Below are 21,349 nucleotides of genomic sequence, written 5' to 3'. Positions count from 1 at the left end.
CAATACAACAGGTAGAATGGTTTATGTGAACTATATGTAAATTATAAGCTACTAGATAACTACTTCTAAAAGACCAAGTTCTAATTTTTCCTGTAATGATAAGATTAATAATTTGATAAACCTGTCACATTTCCATCAATTGTCACTAAACAAGAAATGTCGCTCCTTTTTGGGACAAAATATACAGAGTGCAACCATTTCTGAGCTATATCGTTTACCCGTTTAAAATGAAATCAATGTAAGACTGAAAAAGAATCTTCTAATTCATAATTTACAGCCAATACCATTTTACACACTGAAGCTTATTGTACATAACCCAGCACCTAACAGTAAAACAATGTTAAAATTGAAAAGACAACAGCTTAACTATGAAAATTAAAGGACATTTGAGTCAGTGCTCAGTATTTACAGAGACATTTCTATTTTTCTTAACAGTCCCCAGTGTCACCTGCTTTGTGGTTGCCTGTTTTTAACCCATAAAGATCCAGTGCTACTTTTGTGGCAATTTCCAAATGAATTATTCTCTTTATTTATGCTAAATAAATCACCATTTATTATAATATTATCCTCTGTATTTTGCTTTTCTTCACTGCGAAAATCAGGTATTTTCCTGTATCTAATTTACTAACCATGTAGATGTTCATTAAAGCTCAGATTAAAGTTGTTTGTTATAATATCAGAAACCGAGAAACCTGTAGAAAAATGGACTTTTTCAACCAAATCTATCCTTAACTGAACATAAACCAAGTGTGTCCATCCACTGTCATTGATGCAACTCCATGGATTTTACTGGTGAATCAATTTTGTTGAAGATGACAGTATTTCCATGGTAACTACAGAGCCTCTGAACGTCCAAATGGGTCATATCTGGTGACCATGAAAAGATGAAGAACGGCATTTTTACACCAATTATTTACATGTATTGACAGAATTAGCGGATCAACAGGTATTAACCCTTTCATCCATAGTGGTCACTACAGTGGACAGTTCTTCTCCAGCTGTTCTCTTGTATATTCATGGGTTTTGTTGTTTTAGTTCCATATCAGCCAACACAGTGGACACTTATGCATCATCTCATAAACTGCAATTCATACCATTATTGTAACTTTGCTGTTCTTGATTGGTTCTTGAGTGGAAACCAATTGTTAATATTTATTTTTTGCATATTATCTCCATGAAGTGAGTAATAACTAGTATTAGAATATGTTAAAATGTGAGAAAACATCAGATTAGCTGCATTAAACATGGTTTCATTTCACAGTTTTCATATCACTTTATGATATTAGGTTTTGAATACATGTTTCTTTGCTTCAAGAATAAAATTCATGGTGTAGCTGAGTGGACATTTTTGTAACTCCATGAAAAACAGGTTGATTAAAAAAAAAAAAAAAAAAAATTAATCACATTGTTTTTTTTTAATGCCTAAAGAGGAATAAAAACACTCAGGAAAAAAAATCTTGATTAAGGTTCTCATAATTCATGCATGAAAGGGTTAAACAGTTTAGATCAGTAGATATTTTTGGTCGTCAGTGGCTGTTTGGGTCTTTATGGGTTAACACCTACATCATCCCACCCTTATTTCTTATTTTAAGATGAGGTCTCCACGACGATGTGAGCCTTACACATAGTTTTTGCTGGGAGCAGAGGCGCTGTTGCTGTAGTACTTGGCCGTCCCCCCTGAGCTAGACCTGGGTCTGCTGAAGCAACAGAGCAGACCTCCAGCCAGAAGGAGCAACACACCGGCGCCCCAACCCACGAAGATACATGCTCCCAGTTCCATCTTCTGAGAATTGTGCACTAATGGGTTATTGAAGTCTCGTACAACCTTGTGCGCGGACCAACTGGCAGCGATGATCACCAGCAGGCCTGCGATCAGCATGCCCACCCCGGACACCAGGCTGATCTTGGGCTTGGCGTCTTCGTTCTCCACACAGGTGGTGAAGTCGGCCCCACAGAACAGGATGAGGAGGCTGAGGGCGCTCAACATGCCGCTGATGATGGTCATAGCGCGGGCTGCCTGCAGGTCAGAGGACAACACCAGCAAGGAGTCGTAGTTCTTGCACTGCTGCTGGCCTGTACTCTGAACCACACACTCCATCCACAGGCCTTTATAAGTGCTCTAAAAAGAAAAGAAAAGACACAATTACTGATAACAGCTTGTGTTTGTTGAAATGTTTAGCTTTAGAGTGTTAGTTTTGTGGGAAATACCGTCAGCAATGTGCAATGATCATAATCAACCATGTGTAATAATCAACAATGTGCAATAATGGAAAACCACCAATGTGCAATAACCATAATTAACCATGTGCAATAACTACTGTTCTTACCTCTCACTGTCTTCTGCACCTACACTGTAAAAAATCTAAATCTTACCAAGTGTATTTTTCTCATTTCTAGTCAGAATATCTCATCACATTTAAAATCAGGCATAATCACCTAAAGAGGAACTTTTCAGTGAGATATAAGAACTGATTTTTAGACAATAGATCTAGAAAATCTGATTTCAAGAAATCTTACCAAGATAATTTTCACTTGTTCCATCTATTCAATGCTTGAATTAACCCTTTCATGCATAGTGGTCACTCCAGTGGACAGCTTTTCTCCAGCTGTTCTCTTATATATTCATGGGTTTTGTTGTTTTAGTTCCATATCAGCCAACACAGTGGACACTTATGCATATGTAACTTTGCTGTTCTTGATAAACCTTATCTGCAGTAACATGTTTGAGTGTAAATCAATTGTTATGAGACTGTAATTATCATTTTCTCTTTAACAAAATGTTTTTTTTTGTATATTATCTCCATGAAGTGAGTAATAACTAGTATTACAGTATGTTTAAATATGAGAAAACATCAGATTAGCAGCATTAAAAGTGTTTATATTTCATAGTTTTCACTGTATATCAGTAAATACATGTTTCTTTGCTTAAAAAATTAAACGCATCGTATCCATCTGAGTGGACATTTTTGAAGCTCCATGAAAAATAGGTTCATAAAAAGCTGTCAACTGCATTTTTTTTTTTTTTTCATGCCTAAAGAGGAATAAAAATGGGGGGGGGGAGAGATCAGGATTAAGGTTCTCATAATTCATGCATGAAAGGGTTAAGCAAAAAAAAAAAAAGAATTGAATTGAGCAAAAAAAAAAAAAAAAAAAATCTGCCAATGGAACAAATGAAAATTATCTTGGTAAGATTTCTTGAAATAAGATTTTCTAGATCTATTGTCTAAAAACAAGTTCTTATATCTCACTGAAAAGTTCTTCTTTAGGTGATTATGTCTTATTTTAAGTGGGATGAGATATTTGGACTAGAAATGAGAAAAATACACTTGGTAAGATTTGGATTTTTTCCAGTGTAACTAGGTATGAATGTGTGAATGTGTGACTTGACTGAATGGGGGAGGGGCGTGTGTGTGTGTTTTTCCTGTTTTTCTTTTATGCTATTTAATATTATTGAAATATTTTGCATTGTATGTTTCCTTTTTTTACTCAGGAAATACCGTCTCTATACAGCGCATCAGAATTTCATTGTGTATGCTCTGTGTATATAATGACAATAAAAGGAATCTTGAATCTTGATCAGGTCATTACCTGTGCAGTCACAATGTTGGACCCTACGAAGGATGACACAGTCCAGCGTGGAATGGCACAGCATACAATGACCCCGATCAGGCCCAGGACCCCCAGGCCCACACATACGATCTGAACTCCAACGTTTCCCATTCTGGACAAGACAATGTGAGAGAAAAGTCAGACACATGAGTACAGTAAACAGCTTCCCTATACACTATACAATAATTAATAATGTTTAGAACCAGTTAATCAGTTCAAGTCATTTTTAATTAGAAAAAAATCTGAATTCTGTGATTCTTGTCTGTTAAATCTGAGTATTTTCTCATTTCTTGACTCTTCTATGGCAGAATGTCTTTTTGTGTTTTGTGTCACACTGATCACTGTTAACTGTAAACCCATCATTTGAGTTCGTTCATTGATAAATCATTCTTGTTTCTTGACTTTTTATTATTGCTTAATTTATCCTTACATTATTTATTGCAACACTGTTTGGGCGGCAACCTTTCCCACGTATCTCAATAAGATTCTCTTAATTCAAAAGAAATTTTTAAGAATGATCAGTTTTTCTAAGAGACTCGACTCATCTGTTCCTCTTTTCAACAAATTCAATCTTCTCTCAGTTTTTGATGTGAATGTTTACCAGAGCTGTGTCTGCATGTCCAAATATGTTCACTTAACTCATATTTCTTCCTAAAGTTTTACACAACTTCTTTATGTTGTCTTCTGTTATTCATAACTTTCCGACACGATTTTCAAGCAAATTTGATCTTCTGTACTGCCGAACTTCAGTCTGTCAGTATTCTCTGAAATATGGTGGACCAAATCTGTGGAATAATCTAAGACCTGAACTTCAATCAACATCTACTTTATCAATGTTTAAAAAGCACCTGAAAAGGACTGGAATTCATGAAAAAATGTAAGGCTGTGTATCACTTGATTTGTATTTGATGATTTGTAATGTGGATTACATTTGTATTGTTTTTACTTTAGTTCATTATTTCAGTTATATTGTATTTTTTAATTCTTTTTTTTTCTGTGTATTGTTCATTTTGGGGGAGGTATTCATATAAGCCTTCTTTTTGGCTTCTAACCTCTCCTACACAGTTTTGTTACTTGTTTGAATGTTGTTGTTTTTTTCTATTGCTGTTTTATTTTGTGCAAATAAATGAACAAATTAACACATTTGATCAGAAAATAATTGACAATGAAAACAGTCATTGCACTCCCAATACTCCCCAACTCCAACTTCACCTAAATGTCATTCTGTATTCAAACTCTAACTATTTTCCCTTCTTCTCTCATTTCCTTCTCTTGTCTGTTTGCTACTACTTGCTTGTCAAAGAGTTTTTAAACTGTGCTTAATATACCTAATGGCACTCCCTCCTCTGGTTAGATAATAGCCATTAATGATTCAGGGGCCTTTTTCATGTTGTGACTGTGGTGCAGCCGCTGTGCTGCAGGTTTAGTGATTACATAGCTGAACACACACTCATACAAACACCACAGCTCTCTGACAGGTCTTCACAAGAAAATATGTCTCAAGGCTACGTTTTAAACCAGGGTCCTGTTGTAACAAGCCCTTGGTTCTTGGTTCTCCACCCAGACTGAGCCTCCTGCCCACAGCCACCTGTACACAGCTTGAGTTACATTCATAAACATGAAAAAGGGTGAGGTAAAATTTTTAACAAATAATGAATATGTCCCCCTTTCTTAGACATTCACCTTATTTGCTGCATGCAGGTAATCTAAAATAGTCACAATAATAATAAAAAAAACAACATGGAAAGAACACCTTTTTTGCATTTTTCAACAAAATACTCTTCATTCAGATTTAGGAAAATAGCAAAGTACAGCCAATAATTGAGTCAGAATTGGAACAATGTGGTAATTTGGTCTGGATTTAGACCGGGACAAAAATATCTTATATCTTTTAAGCATATGTGACCTGCCCCAGATCAAGAAGTTTCAGAGCAGATTAAACACTCAAAACTAATCTGATGTGGCTCCCTGGATTTAAAATAGTAAGTGAATGAGTTATTTATTGAATATATTATTACAGAAAAGACACTTTGTTTTTATAATAAGTATTATTTTATGAACAAACTTGTTTTTTTTTCCATTGGGTTGTACATCCCTATTAAAACCATCCCCAAAGCAGTGAACATGTTCTTAAATAAATCCCAAACACGCTGATACCCCATTTACTTTCCACTCACAGATGTGTTTATTTGCACTTTTTCAGGATTTTTTTTCTGGTGCATATAAAAAGATATTCAACTAATCCTCAACCAATCCTTTTTATTATCCGCTGTTGTTTCAGCTTTTGCAGAATCACATCTCCTTTTAGACCTCAGACTGGTCATTTGAATTAAAAAGTGGTTAGAGGGTGCCTACCTTTTACTCTCTGGACTCGATTTGAAACTTGAAAAATCAGTTGCGATATTTCTTGAGGCTCCCCCTTTCTTCTCGTCTGATGCTGTTTTCTGATGTGCCAGTACTGTGCAGAGGCTGCGTGATAAGATGGGGTATATGTAGTGGAATGTGAGGTGTAAGGTGTGGCCGAGCTTGAAGGGGGGAGTACACAGAAGGGAAAACCAGACTGGACTTGCCCTATACCTGTGTTTCCCTCTGTTTTTCCACCTTGGACCTGCTGTGGAGCTCAGACAGGTTATTACGAAATTCTCCTCAGTGGGTAAAACTTTGCAAGAGTGTCTCTTCACAAAACGAAACTGTAAAACCTTAGTATGACACCTGATCATAACCTAACACAGACATTGTTGTGATTGCAACTGTAGTGATGATAGTGACTGACTCATTTTGGTAGTATTCATCAGTGAATCACACTTTTGGGAGACTTCCCATTTTTCCATTTGCTCCTGTCTTAACAAACAAACACCTCCCAGACTATCACAGCTGCACCTCCCAGGTCATCCCCCCTCCCCACGCTCCCGCCTCTGTTGAAACTGCAATGACAAAGGCAATTTAGAAAACTGACACTGACTGGGTTTGGAATTTTGCGTAATATACCAAACAGGGTTTCATGGATCATGGGAATCTTTTTTTTTTTTTTTTATACACATGTGAAACATTATGAAATCAAATATGTGTAGCCTCTTTTGACTCAGACACAATGACACAGACATAATTATGGATTAGACGTCAAAAATCCAAATTAAGATCTTAGTTTGGATATTTATAGGTCAAATAAAACTTTATGACGCATTCAGTGAGTAGTTTAATATGATTTGGATTAATGGAAAGATATTGCATTGAAGATTCTGAGGTTAATCAGAGTAAATTTAATAAAAATAACTATTTTTTCAGTCACTTTTAAAAAACCAACTGTTTAGTAAGTTTTTTTCAAACAATGTGGATCCACACGTGACAAGTATGTTTTTTCTATTTTTGCCGTTGCCTCTTTAACGTATTTAAATCAATTATGTGGAGAAGAACTTTGACTTTGAGCCAAATCAAGTGACTTTTTATTTACCCACAGATAGATTTCTTTGGTTAAAGCTGCGATTCATTAATCAGCTCATACAACTATTTCACTACCTGGTTTACAGAATTTTTCTCTTCAAAGGCCAAACCGTGACCCCAAAGAAAAACACAAGACAGAGTTGATAAAAACCTGATAAATCATGGTCATCGGACTCTGAGTAAAAATTAATAACTGTGGGCCTTACAGGTATTTTTTACAGCTGTTGTATTAGATGTGCATTCAACGTCACAAGTAAGATTCCTGCATTCAAAATAAAAGGTTTTACATCAAAACTTACTTAGAGTATCTCAAGTAAAATGGAAAAAATAATTCATATCACTAGATTATGAATATTCATCCATTAAGGTCTGCATCTTCACTGCTCAATTACTATAATGAGGTTCATTTTCATTACTGTACATACTGTGTGTTAGTTTAACCTATAATAATTTGAGATAATTTGGACTGATTTTATTTTATATTAATAACATGAATCTATACAGTAGCCAGCAAAGCAAACAAAACTTAATCTACATGGTGGATTTCATTCCAGCTGGAAGACTCTGGTAAGTGTGTCAAGTAAAGTAACAACACTGATAGAACTGAGACAAACATAAATCAGGTAGTGCATTTGAAATTACCTATACACTGAGCACCCATTCATTAATATGAAATTTTAAAAACAGTAATTAAAGCCATTAAAACTAAAAAAATAAAACATTTAATAAAATAATGAAGACACACAGCAGTGCAGTAAAAGACAGGCAGGTGAGTTAAGCCTAAAAAAATGTAGAAATAAAACCAAATATAATAATTAAAAGAACTGCAAATTATTCAATAAAAGAACACAAAGTTGACTAAAGTTATGTGTAATGAGCAGTAAAATGCAGTAAAAAGTATTAAGGTCTTATTTTATGCTAAAATGTCATGGAATAGAGGCGGGCCTGTTAATCTGCATAATATGGTAATATTCAAATAAAGTACGAACACTTGACCTCAAAATTAAGTGCAGTATTTGAGTAAAAGTATTTCTTTCCATTCTCTCCTTATGAAGAGGAGGGAAGCATTTGTACCGGAGTGCAATTTCCGGTCTAAGCTGCAGTTTGAATTATGAACACTGGATGGCGCACCATGAGTTCTCATTTAAATCTTCATTGAGGCTATTGTCAAATGCTGGGGGCGGAGCCTTACGTGTATGACGGATGCCACATGCATCCAATTAGAGGGGCGATTTGAGTTCCAAATTCCAAAATGGGCCAATCATCTCCTGAGAAAAGTGTGATGAACTCAGTTTGATTCAGCCTCCTACGTTACCGTAGACACTTCAATAGCAAGGGCCCTTTTTAAAGTTCCTGGGGGAAGAGTGAGGGGACCCGGACGAACTGAGGGAAGGGGGCAAAGACTGCGCTCGCAGGATAAAAAAAATCACACATCACCATCCCCAGAGGAGTGTTTTTACATTAAAGATAAGGTTTGGAGACATTTATGCGTGTATGAATGGTATTACCTTCGATAACATAAGCTAACTAGCAGCGGTAGCTAGTTTGTATGTGAAAGCTATATTACTTGGCTAGAAGCTACATAGCTAGCCTTGCTAGCTCAAGCTCGCCAAAGCTTATTGATTGCTCTTGTCCGCAAACACTGCTCGATGACATAGGGTAGGACGCTGAATCTTAATGCAAAGCGAATTTTAACATGCACAACGAGTAACTAGTGGTGTCTTTCCCTGTTCTTTTTATTCTTGTAATCTTAGCTGCACCACGGAAAACCAAGGTCTTGCCTGCCCGAGAACGTCAAAAAATAAAGAAAATGGCGGAGCCGGACAAATTAAACATCGACTCTATAATTCAGCGTCTCTTGGAAGGTGAGGAGTGAAAACTATTGTACACGAAGGTATTGTCATTATATTACAGTAAAACGTGTTGGTTGTGAAATATATGTTTCATATATCACGTAAGCCGGCTGAAGTTAATGATAGTCACGTTACGTAGTAGTAGTCAAGATATCTGGGCACTCGCACTCCATGGTTGGATATGGATGCAGGTTGTTTAGCTAACGATTGGAACTTAACCTTATTTAAGGATGACCATTTTTTGTTTTAATGACAGAACCAGACTGTCATTTTAAAATTAATGCTATATATATGACGTTACAGAATGAAATGACTGGACACATCCCACACGCACTCGGAATTTGTGTTTTTTGGTCTGTTCATATGATTGGACATGGAGGAAATGATAATAGGCAGGCGTTCAAGCCCAGTTACACGGGTGCACTGCTTACTATTTTGCACTTGCAGTGTCAAAGATCTGATTACAATTTGCAGCTACAACCTCCCCCAGACTGACTTGATAATTAGATGTCCAAACTTCAATTCTTAGATTGACATGTGTTCAGTGAGATTGCTTTTCGGCCTTTTCTTCTAATGGACTCCAAATTTTAATGACAAACAGGTACCTAATCTCTCTCATGTGGCCTGTTGTTTCTGAAAGTTGTGTGACTTAAGAATATCTTCCTTGTAAATAATTGAAGCTGTAAACAGATATGCTAGATTTTTTTTCTCAAGACACTGTGGAGTTCAGATATGTATAGACCAATTGTTAATCTGTTTTGATTCTACAAAACTGTCACAGAAATTCCTAAGTGGCCGGTTTTAAATGGCTGAATGCCCACTGTATACAGTGTGTGGACTGGAGACACAGATTTGTTATGGTTAAAGTTGTATGTCTATGAGGGAAAACAGGACTGCTTTATCTTCACATCCACATGATGATTGTGTAACAGGAACCCAAAGGACATCAAACAGAGGCATAAATCTCTTCTCACCAAACTGTACAGTTCATCTAAAGAGCAAAACAAATAAGGTTATGACCTCTGTAGTTGTCCTTGCCAAGCAGGTGTTTTCCCTGCAGAACTGTTTGCATAACAGACTGTAGAGTTTGTATAGGAGCAGTATGTGTTTGTCTGTCTCACCATATCATGCATATAATGCTGGGAGTCTTATGACCTCTATAAATTGTGATTTGTAGGTTTAAGGAGATATTTTCCTTTTTCAGTAGATGTGGAATGTTTAGTAGAAAGAATTTTCTCAGCCATAACACTGTTGATAGATTTGACCTTAGCCCTCTGTTTGTTTACCTTATTAAATATAGACTCTGCTCAATCAGCCTAAGCTGAGCTGGTAGAGATGATTGGGATTATTCACAAATATGCATGTGCAATTCCGACTGCCGCTTAACTGTTGGTGTACACCAAATTGTTATAAGGCCATGATAAGGCTGTCTGCCAAATGGAGAAGAAGGCAAACACGCCTGATAGTGGCAGTATTTATATCCTCTTATGTAACTCACTTGACCTTCTTTTTTTTAAACTACATTTGTAGTTTTACTGCTGAGAATAACCCATTTACCAGTTATATTTTTATAGTGTATCTACTTTCCACTGCTACAGTAAACTAAAGACAACTTGCCTCACTGCAGGTGCTGCATCAAAGATTGATAAATTACCCCATGCCATGTTTATTCTCCTTTGTGGACAACAAGGGACGTCTCCTGCTAGCTGGCTGTGTATCGAGAGCAAACCAATTAAATGTGTTTGGATATGGAGCTATTTAAATTGGATTACTTGCATAGATCCAGAGCCAAGTGAACTTTGGCGCCCTGTGTTGCTAATAGCATGTCTGAAGAATGTAACATCACATATGAGCAGCCAGTATACTTGGCATTGAGTCAGGAGTGCTGGACCAAACCAACTGTTGATGACTGACACCCCAGTTGCTTTTCAGTAATTCTGGCTCAACTCTTTGTTTTCTACCCCCTGATCAGCGTAGTGGAAAGCCCTTTGTCTGTACCCCTCATGATAAGCTTGCTGTTGCCCACTGGCTATGTAGCTAACTTTGGAGTAAGCTCTGTCAGGGTTAAGCCTTCTGTAATCCAGGTTTAAAGTGACAAGCAGCGGAGCTGTATTTATACCCGCTTTTCACTGTTTAGGATCTTGCTTTTAGTGAACTCAGCATAGTGTCGTTATTTTACACCACTGTTGATTTTCTGTGCCTGCTCTCCCTCTTCAAGTGGTTTGAAAGCACACATAAAACAAACAGTTTTGCTGAAAGTGTAACAACATTTCACAAAGGAAAAGATATCAGTTGTTTACTGAATTTATAGCTTGTACTTTGAAGAGAAAGCATTAATTACACCTCTCATCCTACATATAGACAGGGGACAAATGAGAAGAAAATCCAGCATAAATTGTTTTACCAAGATGTGGGGCCAACTCATACCACCACAGCTGTTTCAGGGCACCTGGCATTGAATGTGCAAGTCTATAACATCTACTAGAAGGATGGCAGCCATTCTTCTAATAGATATTCCCTCATTTGGTGTTTCGATGATTGTGGTGGAAAGTGCTATCCAATTATAATTAGCTGTTTGATTATGTTGAAATGTGGTTAGTCTGGAGGTCAAAGCTTATGATGCACACATTTTCATGCTCATCAAGCCATTCAATAAGCCTTTTATGCCTTACCTTTCTGGAAGAGAATGCACCTCTGTGTATAGGAAAGCCTGTTTATCAATTAAGTGTCTGACAAAAGCTGGTATGTAAGTGTGCATCTTCTTCTTCAACCACTTCCTCTCTTTTTTTCCCCTATTTTGTGTGCAACTCATTGCACAATGTTTGTGTTGTAGTTGTGGTGTTTGTTACCATGCAGCACTGTGAGTGGGGATATTAACATTTTAAACCTTTGGTTTGGTGCATCACATCAAGTTCTCTGTTTTATGTGCAGAAACTTCTTGACCAATTACTGAACAACTGATTAGACACAAATACATGCTGTGATAGCTCTGCATGTCCCAAATACAGCTGCCCAGGCACAGCCTATTGATGACTGAAATGAACAGCGTTTACTTGAAATTGAATCCTCATTTATTATTATACTTGCATTAATGATCATTCTTTTCTGTAAAACTTTAAATTGACATAATGTAAAGGTAAACTTTAAACAGGTTTTTAAAAATTATTTAAAAGCTAAAGTTTAAGTGTGTCAGTGCACAGCATTCAACTAGAATATCTCCTGCATTATGCAGATAACCAAAATTGGTTATTCTGTTAATTAAGGTAGAGGTGATGAAATTACAATAATTCCAAGGAAAACGATACAGTGTTGCTTCTAAATTTTACTGGAATCTTTTGACAATGGTCTTAAGTGTAATTGTTGATCCTATTTAACTGGAACAAATCTAGTTTAAATAGGGCTGCGGTATCTCATTGTTTCGCTGTTAAGAATAAGCCTTCACCCGTGTGGCCTTTGTTTGCCTTTGTTTACCAGTAAAACATTTCAAGCCTCTTGTGTTTTGGTTGCAGTGTAACTAAAAATCTTAAGTGCTATTTTGCATTTTTATCAGTTGCACCAATGGCATCCAGACCTCACAGATTTATCTCTATGTACATCTGCGGCACTTTGAACCACCTGCAACGTGTGAAGACTGTACTCTGCCTCTGAATGGCTTTGACACCGATTTTCTTCATTGCTGAATGTGTTTGGGGGGGAAATAAATAAGGCATGCTGTGAAACCAGACTTTGTCAAGAAAAGTGCCGTGGTACACTGTTACACCTGTCCTCAGATCTGAAAGATCCAGTGTATCGGCAGGGGAGAGTGCTCCATTACCTGTCACATCTATCCTTAATAAGATGCTTTATCTCAAATAATTACAACATTATGCTCGATGTTTGCTCTAAAGCACAGTCAGAGCCCGCCACCCACCATATACATACATGTAAGCCTGTGGAAAAGAATAACTCTGCCAGTCTCTGTGGCTCTGATATGATAGAAGTTGCACCATGTATTGCAAAAGAATATAGTCAGTGTATGGCTGGTGAAAGTGCTTTTGCTGTCAGACCATCATCATTAGAACTGACGTGTCTCTAAGTAACACCTCTTATGCCATGACAGGTGCTTGGCCGGCAGAACAGCCCCCCTCTCCACAGCAAACTGTTTTGCATCTCTGTGTATATTCATCTAGAAACAGAACATAGCAGGTGTAATGTGTGTTCATTAACATATTTACCAAATTCAAATACTGATGGGAGGTCAGACAGCAGTCAAGATATAATGGGAGTCTACCTGTAAATGTTTTTGGCCCCCAAATGGTCTGCTAGTCCACCTAAATGAAAAACATAGAAGCACCGATGCAACCAAAGTTAAGTTTGTGAGGAACCTTGCAACTTTTCAATCAGTGCCACCCAGCTGTTTCCTACAGAAGGTTATGCTCACACGTATCTCAAAAATAAATGCCAACAGGACTGCTAATGGCAGTTCTGTCTCTGCTATGTTAAATATTCAGTAGACTACAGTAGAATCTTTGAAAGTCATCTCTCGTAGGCCTGTGCAGTTTGTGTTGGGAGCTGCGTTGGCTTAAACCTGTTTGGAATGGAGGCTTGTTTGATTCTGTCACTGATACAAACAAACCAGTTTCCAAACGCCATGAAGAGCACTCTTGCATAAGTACTCACAGTCACTGAGCTTTAAGTACATGATAACACTTCCACAGCTCATGGTTGGTATGTCACCCGACAGATATTTTGTCTGATTTACGAGCAGCCATCTTAGCGTGATATAAATCATTTGTGCATTCCTGTTTGTCTTTTATGCTTTGCTTTTTTTTTTTTTTTATTGTAGTTCCTGGAGGTGCATTGTGCATCTTCCTTCTTGAGCAGCGACGTATTTGCTTGTTATCCAAATCTACTCGTATCAGAATTTAATACAGTTGCATTTTTGTGTTTGGAAATGTGTGAAAAGTCATGAGCAGAGACTTGACAAGTATGCGAAATTGTTCAGATAACATCAGTAAACACAGCCAGATGACAGGAACAGTCTAGCGTCATTATTGCGTGATGATTGCACTTGTTGAGACCCACTGGTCTGTTATTTTTAATACAGGCCATGTCATACTATTCAGCACATATTAAGAGAATCATAACTAGGTGTTTGCAGTTGTTTGCTGCAGCTACATCAGCTACAAACAGGAAGTGGTTTCAGATCTTTCTTCTAACTTCAGTTTGAACTGCCACCTAAGCAGAAAGATGTGCCTTTGAGGCTGACAACATTGGGCTACTTTCCACTGATCTTTTTTTTTTTGATAATGTACTTCAGACTTATCTAGTTATGTTTTTGTTTTTTTTTTTAAGGTAAAGTTTGCATATTTTGTGTTGGTGTCTTTTGAGATCGAGTCCACTTCTACCTACAAATGATGTAGTTACCTGCTGAAGTGCCTGTGAGACCTGACTACTAACAGAATGTGTCAACATTTGGATGGTGGGAGGTGTTAAACCAACACGTCTGGTTGTCTGGCTCCGAGGATTATATTCTTCGCTGTGCTTTATGCCATTCTTCGTTCAGTTGTTCTTGGACCTTTGAGCATGGGAGTGTCTTTGTTTCGTTAATATTGTATCTTTGATAAAGCACCTGTCTTTTACCATCCTCTTTTCAGTCAAGGGCTCTCGGCCAGGGAAGAACGTTCAGCTGACAGAGAGTGAGATTCGTGGCCTTTGCCTCAAGTCACGTGAAATCTTCCTGAGCCAGCCAATCCTGCTTGAACTAGAGGCCCCCCTCAAAATCTGTGGTAAGTTTGAATGAGTAGGCAGATTGTCAATCACAAAAACTGACTGATGGTGCTTAAGAGGGTCATTTCTTAAGGTTATATTCATGATTTACCAGCCAGTCAGCTTCTCTCTAATTGACAGGTGTTGGTTGGTTACTAAGGAAGGTATGGTGTCTAAATTGCCTTCTTTGCTGCCCCCTGCAGGTGATGTCCATGGTCAATACTATGATCTGCTCCGGCTGTTTGAGTATGGTGGCTTTCCCCCAGAAAGTAACTACCTATTTCTGGGGGACTACGTTGACAGAGGGAAGCAGTCACTGGAGACTATTTGCCTGCTTCTTGCTTACAAGATCAAATATCCAGAGAACTTTTTCCTGCTGCGTGGCAACCATGAATGCGCCTCTATAAATCGCATCTACGGTTTTTATGATGAGTGTAAGTAAAGTGAATACCTAGAAATGGGGAAAAACATCTATGTTTGACAGCTGCATAAAGCTCTCCTTATTTTCTTTTGTTGTTAGGTAAGCGACGGTATAACATTAAACTGTGGAAGACCTTCACAGACTGTTTCAACTGTTTACCTGTGGCTGCCATTGTAGATGAGAAAATCTTCTGCTGTCATGGAGGTAGGACTGATTGACATAAGATGTTAAGAAACCAACACTGATGGTAAGAAGCAGACTTAATAGGTTTGTTATCATGTCTTCTCTTTAGGCCTCTCTCCTGATCTTCAGTCTATGGAGCAGATACGCAGAGTAATGCGACCCACAGATGTGCCTGACCAGGGTTTGTTGTGTGATCTGTTGTGGGCGGATCCAGACAAAGATGTGCTCGGCTGGGGTGAAAACGACCGTGGTGTCTCCTTCACATTTGGGGCAGATGTGGTGGCCAAATTTTTGCACAAACACGACATGGACCTAATATGCAGGGCACATCAGGTAATGTGTACAGATACATATTGCATATAAATGAATGATCTGTGAAATATTAGTGGTATATTGGAGTTTTACGAAAGTTCACACATTCATGTTTTTTTAACTAGGAGTAAAATATTTACATTGATACACAATGACTGTAAAAGAAGGTGGTGTTTTTTCAGTTACTGTAGTTTCTCAGAACCTTTATTTATCTCAACTGTAGAAGCTAACGCCACTGTTTTAATGACAGCATCAGCTGAGCTAATTCCATCTTTTCTCAGCTTGGCTTGGCTTTAGCACCAGCATGCTGCAGTAAAAGTACTCCTCCTGTGTGGCTGGTCATCATAGCAACGCTACATAAACATACTGTGATGTCATCTTCAGCATGACTATACAGTGGAGTAGCTATGAGTATGGCAACAATGGTGGAGGAGGCAGCTCTATACTAATTTAGGAAGAAAGCTGAGTCAAGTTGAGCTGATACGTCAGTGGAAAAGTGGCATAAGATGAAGTATGACTGTGTTTCTAAAATCATCTGCTTATGAAGTAGTTTTGTTCATACTGTTGTTTGAGCCATGTATTGATTCATCCCTTTTAGTTTTACTTTTGAAGTTAAGCTGTTAACACTTTTATTACAAACTCAATACCACTTCCTGAAACTGTTCAAAGACAAAAACCCTTTATTTCTTAACAGGGTTTTTCTTGTCAAACATTTTTACCATTCTTATTCTTACCATATGCAATAACAGCTGGGTGGGATTAAAGGATGACAAAGCAAAGTGGATTATAATGAATGAATCAACCAACACTTTCGATGAGTAATACACAACAAAGTGTTAAATGGCATAATTTTATTCCTGATTTTGTTTAATTACAGATGTAGCAATGCACATTTTAATTTTGACTGGCAGTCGCATCATATGAGATGTGGCTGGAGTTAATCCACTTTAGTTTTTGCACCAACCATGCCCTTGCTTTTATTTGATTATTGTTAAGGTATTGGTTCTTTTTTTCCCTTAGTATTGATGATCTTATCTTTATCCCAAGGTGGTAGAAGATGGATATGAGTTTTTTGCAAAGAGGCAACTTGTCACTTTGTTCTCGGCTCCCAACTACTGTGGAGAGTTTGACAATGCCGGTGCCATGATGAGTGTGGATGAGACACTCATGTGCTCCTTCCAGGTGAGTAAAATGGACTTTCAATAAAAATGTCTTAATTTTTTTAATCATTCTGCAAGTGTACCTGTGTAAAATCTTAATTAATCATCTAATTTAAGGTAGAATTTGAAAATTATAGCCTTTTCTTTAGAAAATTGCTCGCACTGATTTCATAGTTGACTAGGTAATTTAATCATTGACAGTTAATTGATTATTGCAGTTTTTTTCTGTCAGTTACTGTAGGTGTTTATGTCTGTAAGACTAAATGAAAACTCTGTCTCTCTCAGATTCTGAAGCCAGCAGATAAGAAGTTGTATCCTTACGGAGGAGGGGGAGGAATGGGATCTGGGAGACCAGTCACCCCGCCACGAAATTCAGCCAAGGCTGCCAAGGCCAAGAAATAACACCCACTTTGTCTCCTCCCACAACCCACCACCCCCTGTCAACCCACTACTTTTTTTTTTTTTGTTTCCCTCTACCTCCCAAACTTTTTCTCCCTTGTCACCAAACGGCAACAAATGAAACAAATGTCCAGGGTTCAATCATGGTTCTTCTCATTAAGACTATTTTTAACTGTTCTGTTTCGCTGTTACGCGTGCATTTTTCTGTGTGAGTGTATGTAAAAAGTGAGAATGATATGGAATTTGATGAGCTGTTTTCTTTATGTATGTATGATTTTTTTTTCTCTCTTCTTACTGCACCTTCTGTTACATTTTCCTGTCTTTTTGGGTTTTTTTTTATTTTAAAGCTGGGTTCTGCTCATACCTGATGTAAATTCAATCTGGGTGCTGGAGGAGAGAAAGATGGAGAGAGGAGCCTTAGCTGTGTATGTTAAGGTTCTGCACTGTTTAATGCTAAACACAAGCTTTTGTACATCCTGTTTCAAAGGTCTGTATATGTCTACATGTCATGGGAGGGGAGGGGGTGGGATCAAGTTCGCACGGTTAAACAGTAACGGCACATACCACTCACTGGGTGCACAGGTGGATATATGTGCAGAGGAGTCTGTAAATGAAATGGATTCACAATGACATATATTTCTCTTCCCATTTGAAAACCAATGATTTAAGAATGCAGTCATGGATGTGAAATAGTTTTTTTTTTTTTTGTAGATATATGAAAAATACAAATGGGTTGAGTTTTTTTGTTTGTTTTTAGCTTATCTGAAAGTTAAAGATGAATAAAATATCCATTTATTTGAATTATGCCATCATGATGATCACTTTGTGTTTGCCATTGCTTTGTCAGGTTTAGTGCTGCTACTGCTTTTTTGTGCTTGTGAGGTACTGTAGATTGACAATAATGTTGCCGAAGCAAAGTAGTATCTAATGAATGAGACTCATAAAAGTGTAAAATGAAAGTTCATTATTTTTATCCAGTTCAAACAAAGGGGCTTTTCACAAGTTGCTTCAAAGTGATTTAGCCAAAGATGATTATTGGTGGGAATTCTTAGACTGTAGGAGAGGAGAACTCAAAGGTGGTTTTGGAGGAAAAACCCTTTCCTTAATCATAAGAAAGTCTTTGATTGGGAGTGTGTTTAATGCCAAATGTTTACACTAAAAATGACTGTTGACTATCTTGACAGGAACAGGAAGTGTCACTGTGTCTGTGGGTTATTGGTCAACATAACTTTAAAATGACTCAAGTAGAATCCACCGGTTATTTAGTAGTTTATGCCTTTCATCCTCTAATTATCTGTAGTCTAGACTGACCTTTAAGAAAACTATGGAAGAGAAATCAGCAGGATGGTTTTCCGTATGTATCGTTGCAATCAAATTGTTAAAGAGAAAAGAGATGATGAGTCATTATCGACCTTTATTGTAAAAGCTCCAGTCACTCTAGTCAACTCACTTAAGTTGAATCTGTGGTTACAAACCGCTGAGTGGGCTTGATTTGATGTAAATGCACACTAAATGAAAGTCACGTGTAAGTTAAGAGGAACATGATAGCTGACACTGTTATGTGGAAATGCAATAATTTATCCGCTGTATGACATAATCCCCGCCCTAAAACATTTTACAGTAAAACAGACATGAATATCATCGAGTGCAGGTCTAGTTTTTGTTTTGGTTGCAATATCACATCATTCCCAGAGGAAATCCTGTATCTACGCAGCAATTCAGGAAATAACTGTGTGCTTCAAACTGCATATTGTACTGTGTAAAATCTAAATTAGCTAGATGTGAAGGTTTGTGGGATAGCATCTGAATGCAAGTGTCATTCTCAGTTGGTCTAATTATGTTCCACTTTTCTGACTGCAGAAACGGAAGCAAGAGTGATTGAATTTGATATTGTAGAATAATGTGACATATAAAGTCAAATAATCATCTAAAATAAGTAGAAATTAAATGAATATGACATGACTTTTTTTTTTTACCTAGAAATAGAATTATCTGCTAATCAGTTAATGTTAATGGGCTGTTTGTCAGCCCTTGTTGCTTTCAGTTCAGTTGGCAGACAGGGTGTCCCCAGTGAAAGCAGCTGGTTTCAACTGCTATAAAAGTCCTTCTACAGTATTTCAGGGTATCTCACTGCCCATTTATAAAAACCTAAACATACTTTTCCCAATTCATAACTAGTGTGCCTGATTTTATTTGTGTACTGACTCCTCGTTTCTCAAGTCTGTCCAAGTGCGAACACATACAATCGCAGCTTTCCAGACTGCAATGCCAGAAAAAACTGGATGCTGGAATCCGGTCATCCAGTTCTGCTGATATTTAACGCACCTTTCTCCCTCAGTTTTCCCTGAAAAGATATTTCAACTCAGTACCTCAGAAATTTTTTTTTTTTAATCAAATCAACGTGGGTAAGATTTGTTCAGTATACTGCTTGGCTTTCTAAATATTCATATATACAATAATCCCACTCATTCGTGCATCAGATATCGTGTAGGAAAGGGTAGGTGAAAAAAAAAAAATTCATTAAATTTGTGTGCTCGTGGTGAATTCACATCCAGTAAGATCAACTCAGGAAGTGAAATTTAATCAAACTTCAAAGATGTGAGGTTATCATATTTATACTTAAGAAATGTACATGAATGACCACCAAATTTACAAAACATTCAGTTCACATGTCAGGTGTTTTGCAGTTTCTGCTACACTTTTAGGATGCGGGTGGGTGCATGGGAAACAATGTTGATGAAGTATTGCTTTGAAGGTTATTTCTATGGCTTTGTAAATGATATCTGCTCACGTTTTGTGGATACATTTAACTGTGACGAAAGACTTGAGATCTGAAAATGTATAGAAATGTATAGGATTAAAGTCTAATAGTTTAAAATATAAATCTTGAGAGGTATGTATGAGACCAGGGAGACCAAGTTTGTCTTCAATAATGTAAAACAATAAAATGGTTTTTGAAAGAGTAAATATAGTGAAACATATTGAACCTGTAGATGTCTTTCATCTAAATAAATGGTCCAAGTTGGCCAAATACTGGCCGCTCCCATTCTCACCTCCATCGCTGTACAAACTTCTGCTTCTAACATTTTTTACTTGTTACTCTATATTTACCGTTGTTATTACCTCTGCAAATCTGCTCTTTAATCACTTTTTGTTCATGTTGTTTTTACTGACAAATATAATGATAGTTACAGGCTTATTAGTGTAGGATTTTTTAATCAATCAGGGATGTTTCGCACCATGCACTGTCGCTGGGTAGATATAAGATTATTAGATTATTATTACAACTGCGAAAAAATAAACAACTGAAATTAACAGTATTTCTGATTTGTATTCCTTTTGTTTTCAAATCAAATCACAAATTGTCTCTGTTACAAGGTAGAAATAAAAAAAATAGAATTTGTATATTTGTGTCAGCCTTTCTTTTCAAGTGTTCATGCATGTAGTGTGAAAGATTGTGAGTCGTACATTTAGTATCAGCTCTTAAAATTTTACATATACATTTAATGAAGTTAGTGTAAGTACATTACTCAGCTGAATTACTTCCTGCTTCTTGTTCTTCTTTGCCACATCTTGGAGACAAACATTGCGCTTATTGCTCCAGTACCTCTATTGTGAGTATTTGTTCCTTTGCAGATTTGTATTTCTAATGTAAAATAAAGATTAAATAGTAAATTATGATGTATTCTTATGAAAAAAGCCGTCCAACAGAATATGCACTAAATACTAAAGATAAACACATGAATGTTAAATCAATATGAATAATCCAAACATTTACAACGGCGGTTTCTTATATATCACATTTGTACTTTTTTCCTTTTGTTGCATTTGTGATATGTTTCAGTGTCTTTTATTTTCCTTTACCCTCTTGGTTTTGCTGCTTTTATTTTGTGTCTTTTAATTGCATTTACCATCTTTCTGCATCTTCTCCTTGTTGGATTGCTCTGTTGACCTTCTTGAGTTTCCATCTGGTATTATGGTTCTTATTTCCCCCTCCTGTTTCTAACTATCTCGCATTTTTCTGGACTCATACTTGTGTGATTTCTATTGTGTCATTGTGTTTTCAGTTTTTGTCTCAAAAAACTATATAAATATTAAAAAGCTATTTGTTTTAGGAAGGTTTAAAATAAAGCCAACACTCAGTCGTAGGAATTAAATATGTTGTGTTTGTCATACTCATCTTCAAACACAAATGACAGATATTATTAGGAATTTCATCTGAA

At 37.0% G+C, this 21,349-nt stretch overlaps 2 protein-coding genes across 3 annotated transcripts; one reads left to right on the top strand and one right to left on the bottom strand.

The window, feature by feature from the left end:
* Positions 1–1,467: 1,467 nt before the first annotated feature.
* cldni (claudin i) lies at positions 1,468–11,597 on the bottom strand. 2 transcript variants are annotated; one of them, XM_030140534.1, is made up of 3 exons: positions 11,576–11,597; positions 3,589–3,721; positions 1,468–2,119 (listed from the first exon to the last, which is right to left on the bottom strand). In XM_030140534.1, the coding sequence occupies exons 2-3, from the start codon at positions 3,718–3,720 to the stop codon at positions 1,619–1,621; spliced, it is 633 nt and encodes a 210-aa protein (XP_029996394.1). In that variant the 5' UTR covers position 3,721; positions 11,576–11,597; the 3' UTR covers positions 1,468–1,618. The 2 variants fall into 2 exon arrangements, with proteins under 2 accessions (XP_029996394.1, XP_029996393.1); XM_030140533.1 differs by lacking the exon at positions 11,576–11,597 and adding an exon at positions 5,965–6,120.
* Positions 8,363–20,531, top strand: ppp1caa (protein phosphatase 1, catalytic subunit, alpha isozyme a). The gene is made up of 8 exons (XM_030140532.1): positions 8,363–8,522; positions 8,805–8,915; positions 14,540–14,671; positions 14,855–15,085; positions 15,172–15,276; positions 15,365–15,588; positions 16,615–16,749; positions 17,013–20,531. Exons 2-8 carry the CDS (start codon positions 8,861–8,863, stop codon positions 17,127–17,129), a joined length of 999 nt encoding a protein of 332 aa, XP_029996392.1. The 5' UTR covers positions 8,363–8,522; positions 8,805–8,860; the 3' UTR covers positions 17,130–20,531.
* Positions 20,532–21,349: the final 818 nt, after the last annotated feature.

This window comes from Sphaeramia orbicularis, chromosome 8 (genome assembly GCF_902148855.1).
Source record: "Sphaeramia orbicularis chromosome 8, fSphaOr1.1, whole genome shotgun sequence".
NCBI lineage: Eukaryota > Metazoa > Chordata > Actinopteri > Kurtiformes > Apogonidae > Sphaeramia > Sphaeramia orbicularis.
The sequence above is the reverse complement of the archived record's forward strand: the minus strand, read 5'-3'. Positions and strand labels throughout refer to the sequence as shown.

Bases quoted from the DNA above. Each gene is read 5' to 3' on its own strand.
- cldni (XM_030140534.1), bottom strand. From the start codon at position 3,720: ATGGGAAACGTTGGAGTTCAGATCGTATGTGTGGGCCTGGGGGTCCTG. The intron at 2,120-3,588 runs GTAATGACCTGA...TTTTCTTTTTAG, and splicing joins CCAACATTGTGACTGCACAG to AGCACTTATAAAGGCCTGTG.
- ppp1caa (XM_030140532.1), top strand. From the start codon at position 8,861: ATGGCGGAGCCGGACAAATTAAACATCGACTCTATAATTCAGCGTCTC. The intron at 15,086-15,171 runs GTAAGTAAAGTG...TTTTGTTGTTAG, and splicing joins CTACGGTTTTTATGATGAGT to GTAAGCGACGGTATAACATT. The intron at 15,277-15,364 runs GTAGGACTGATT...TCTTCTCTTTAG, and splicing joins AATCTTCTGCTGTCATGGAG to GCCTCTCTCCTGATCTTCAG.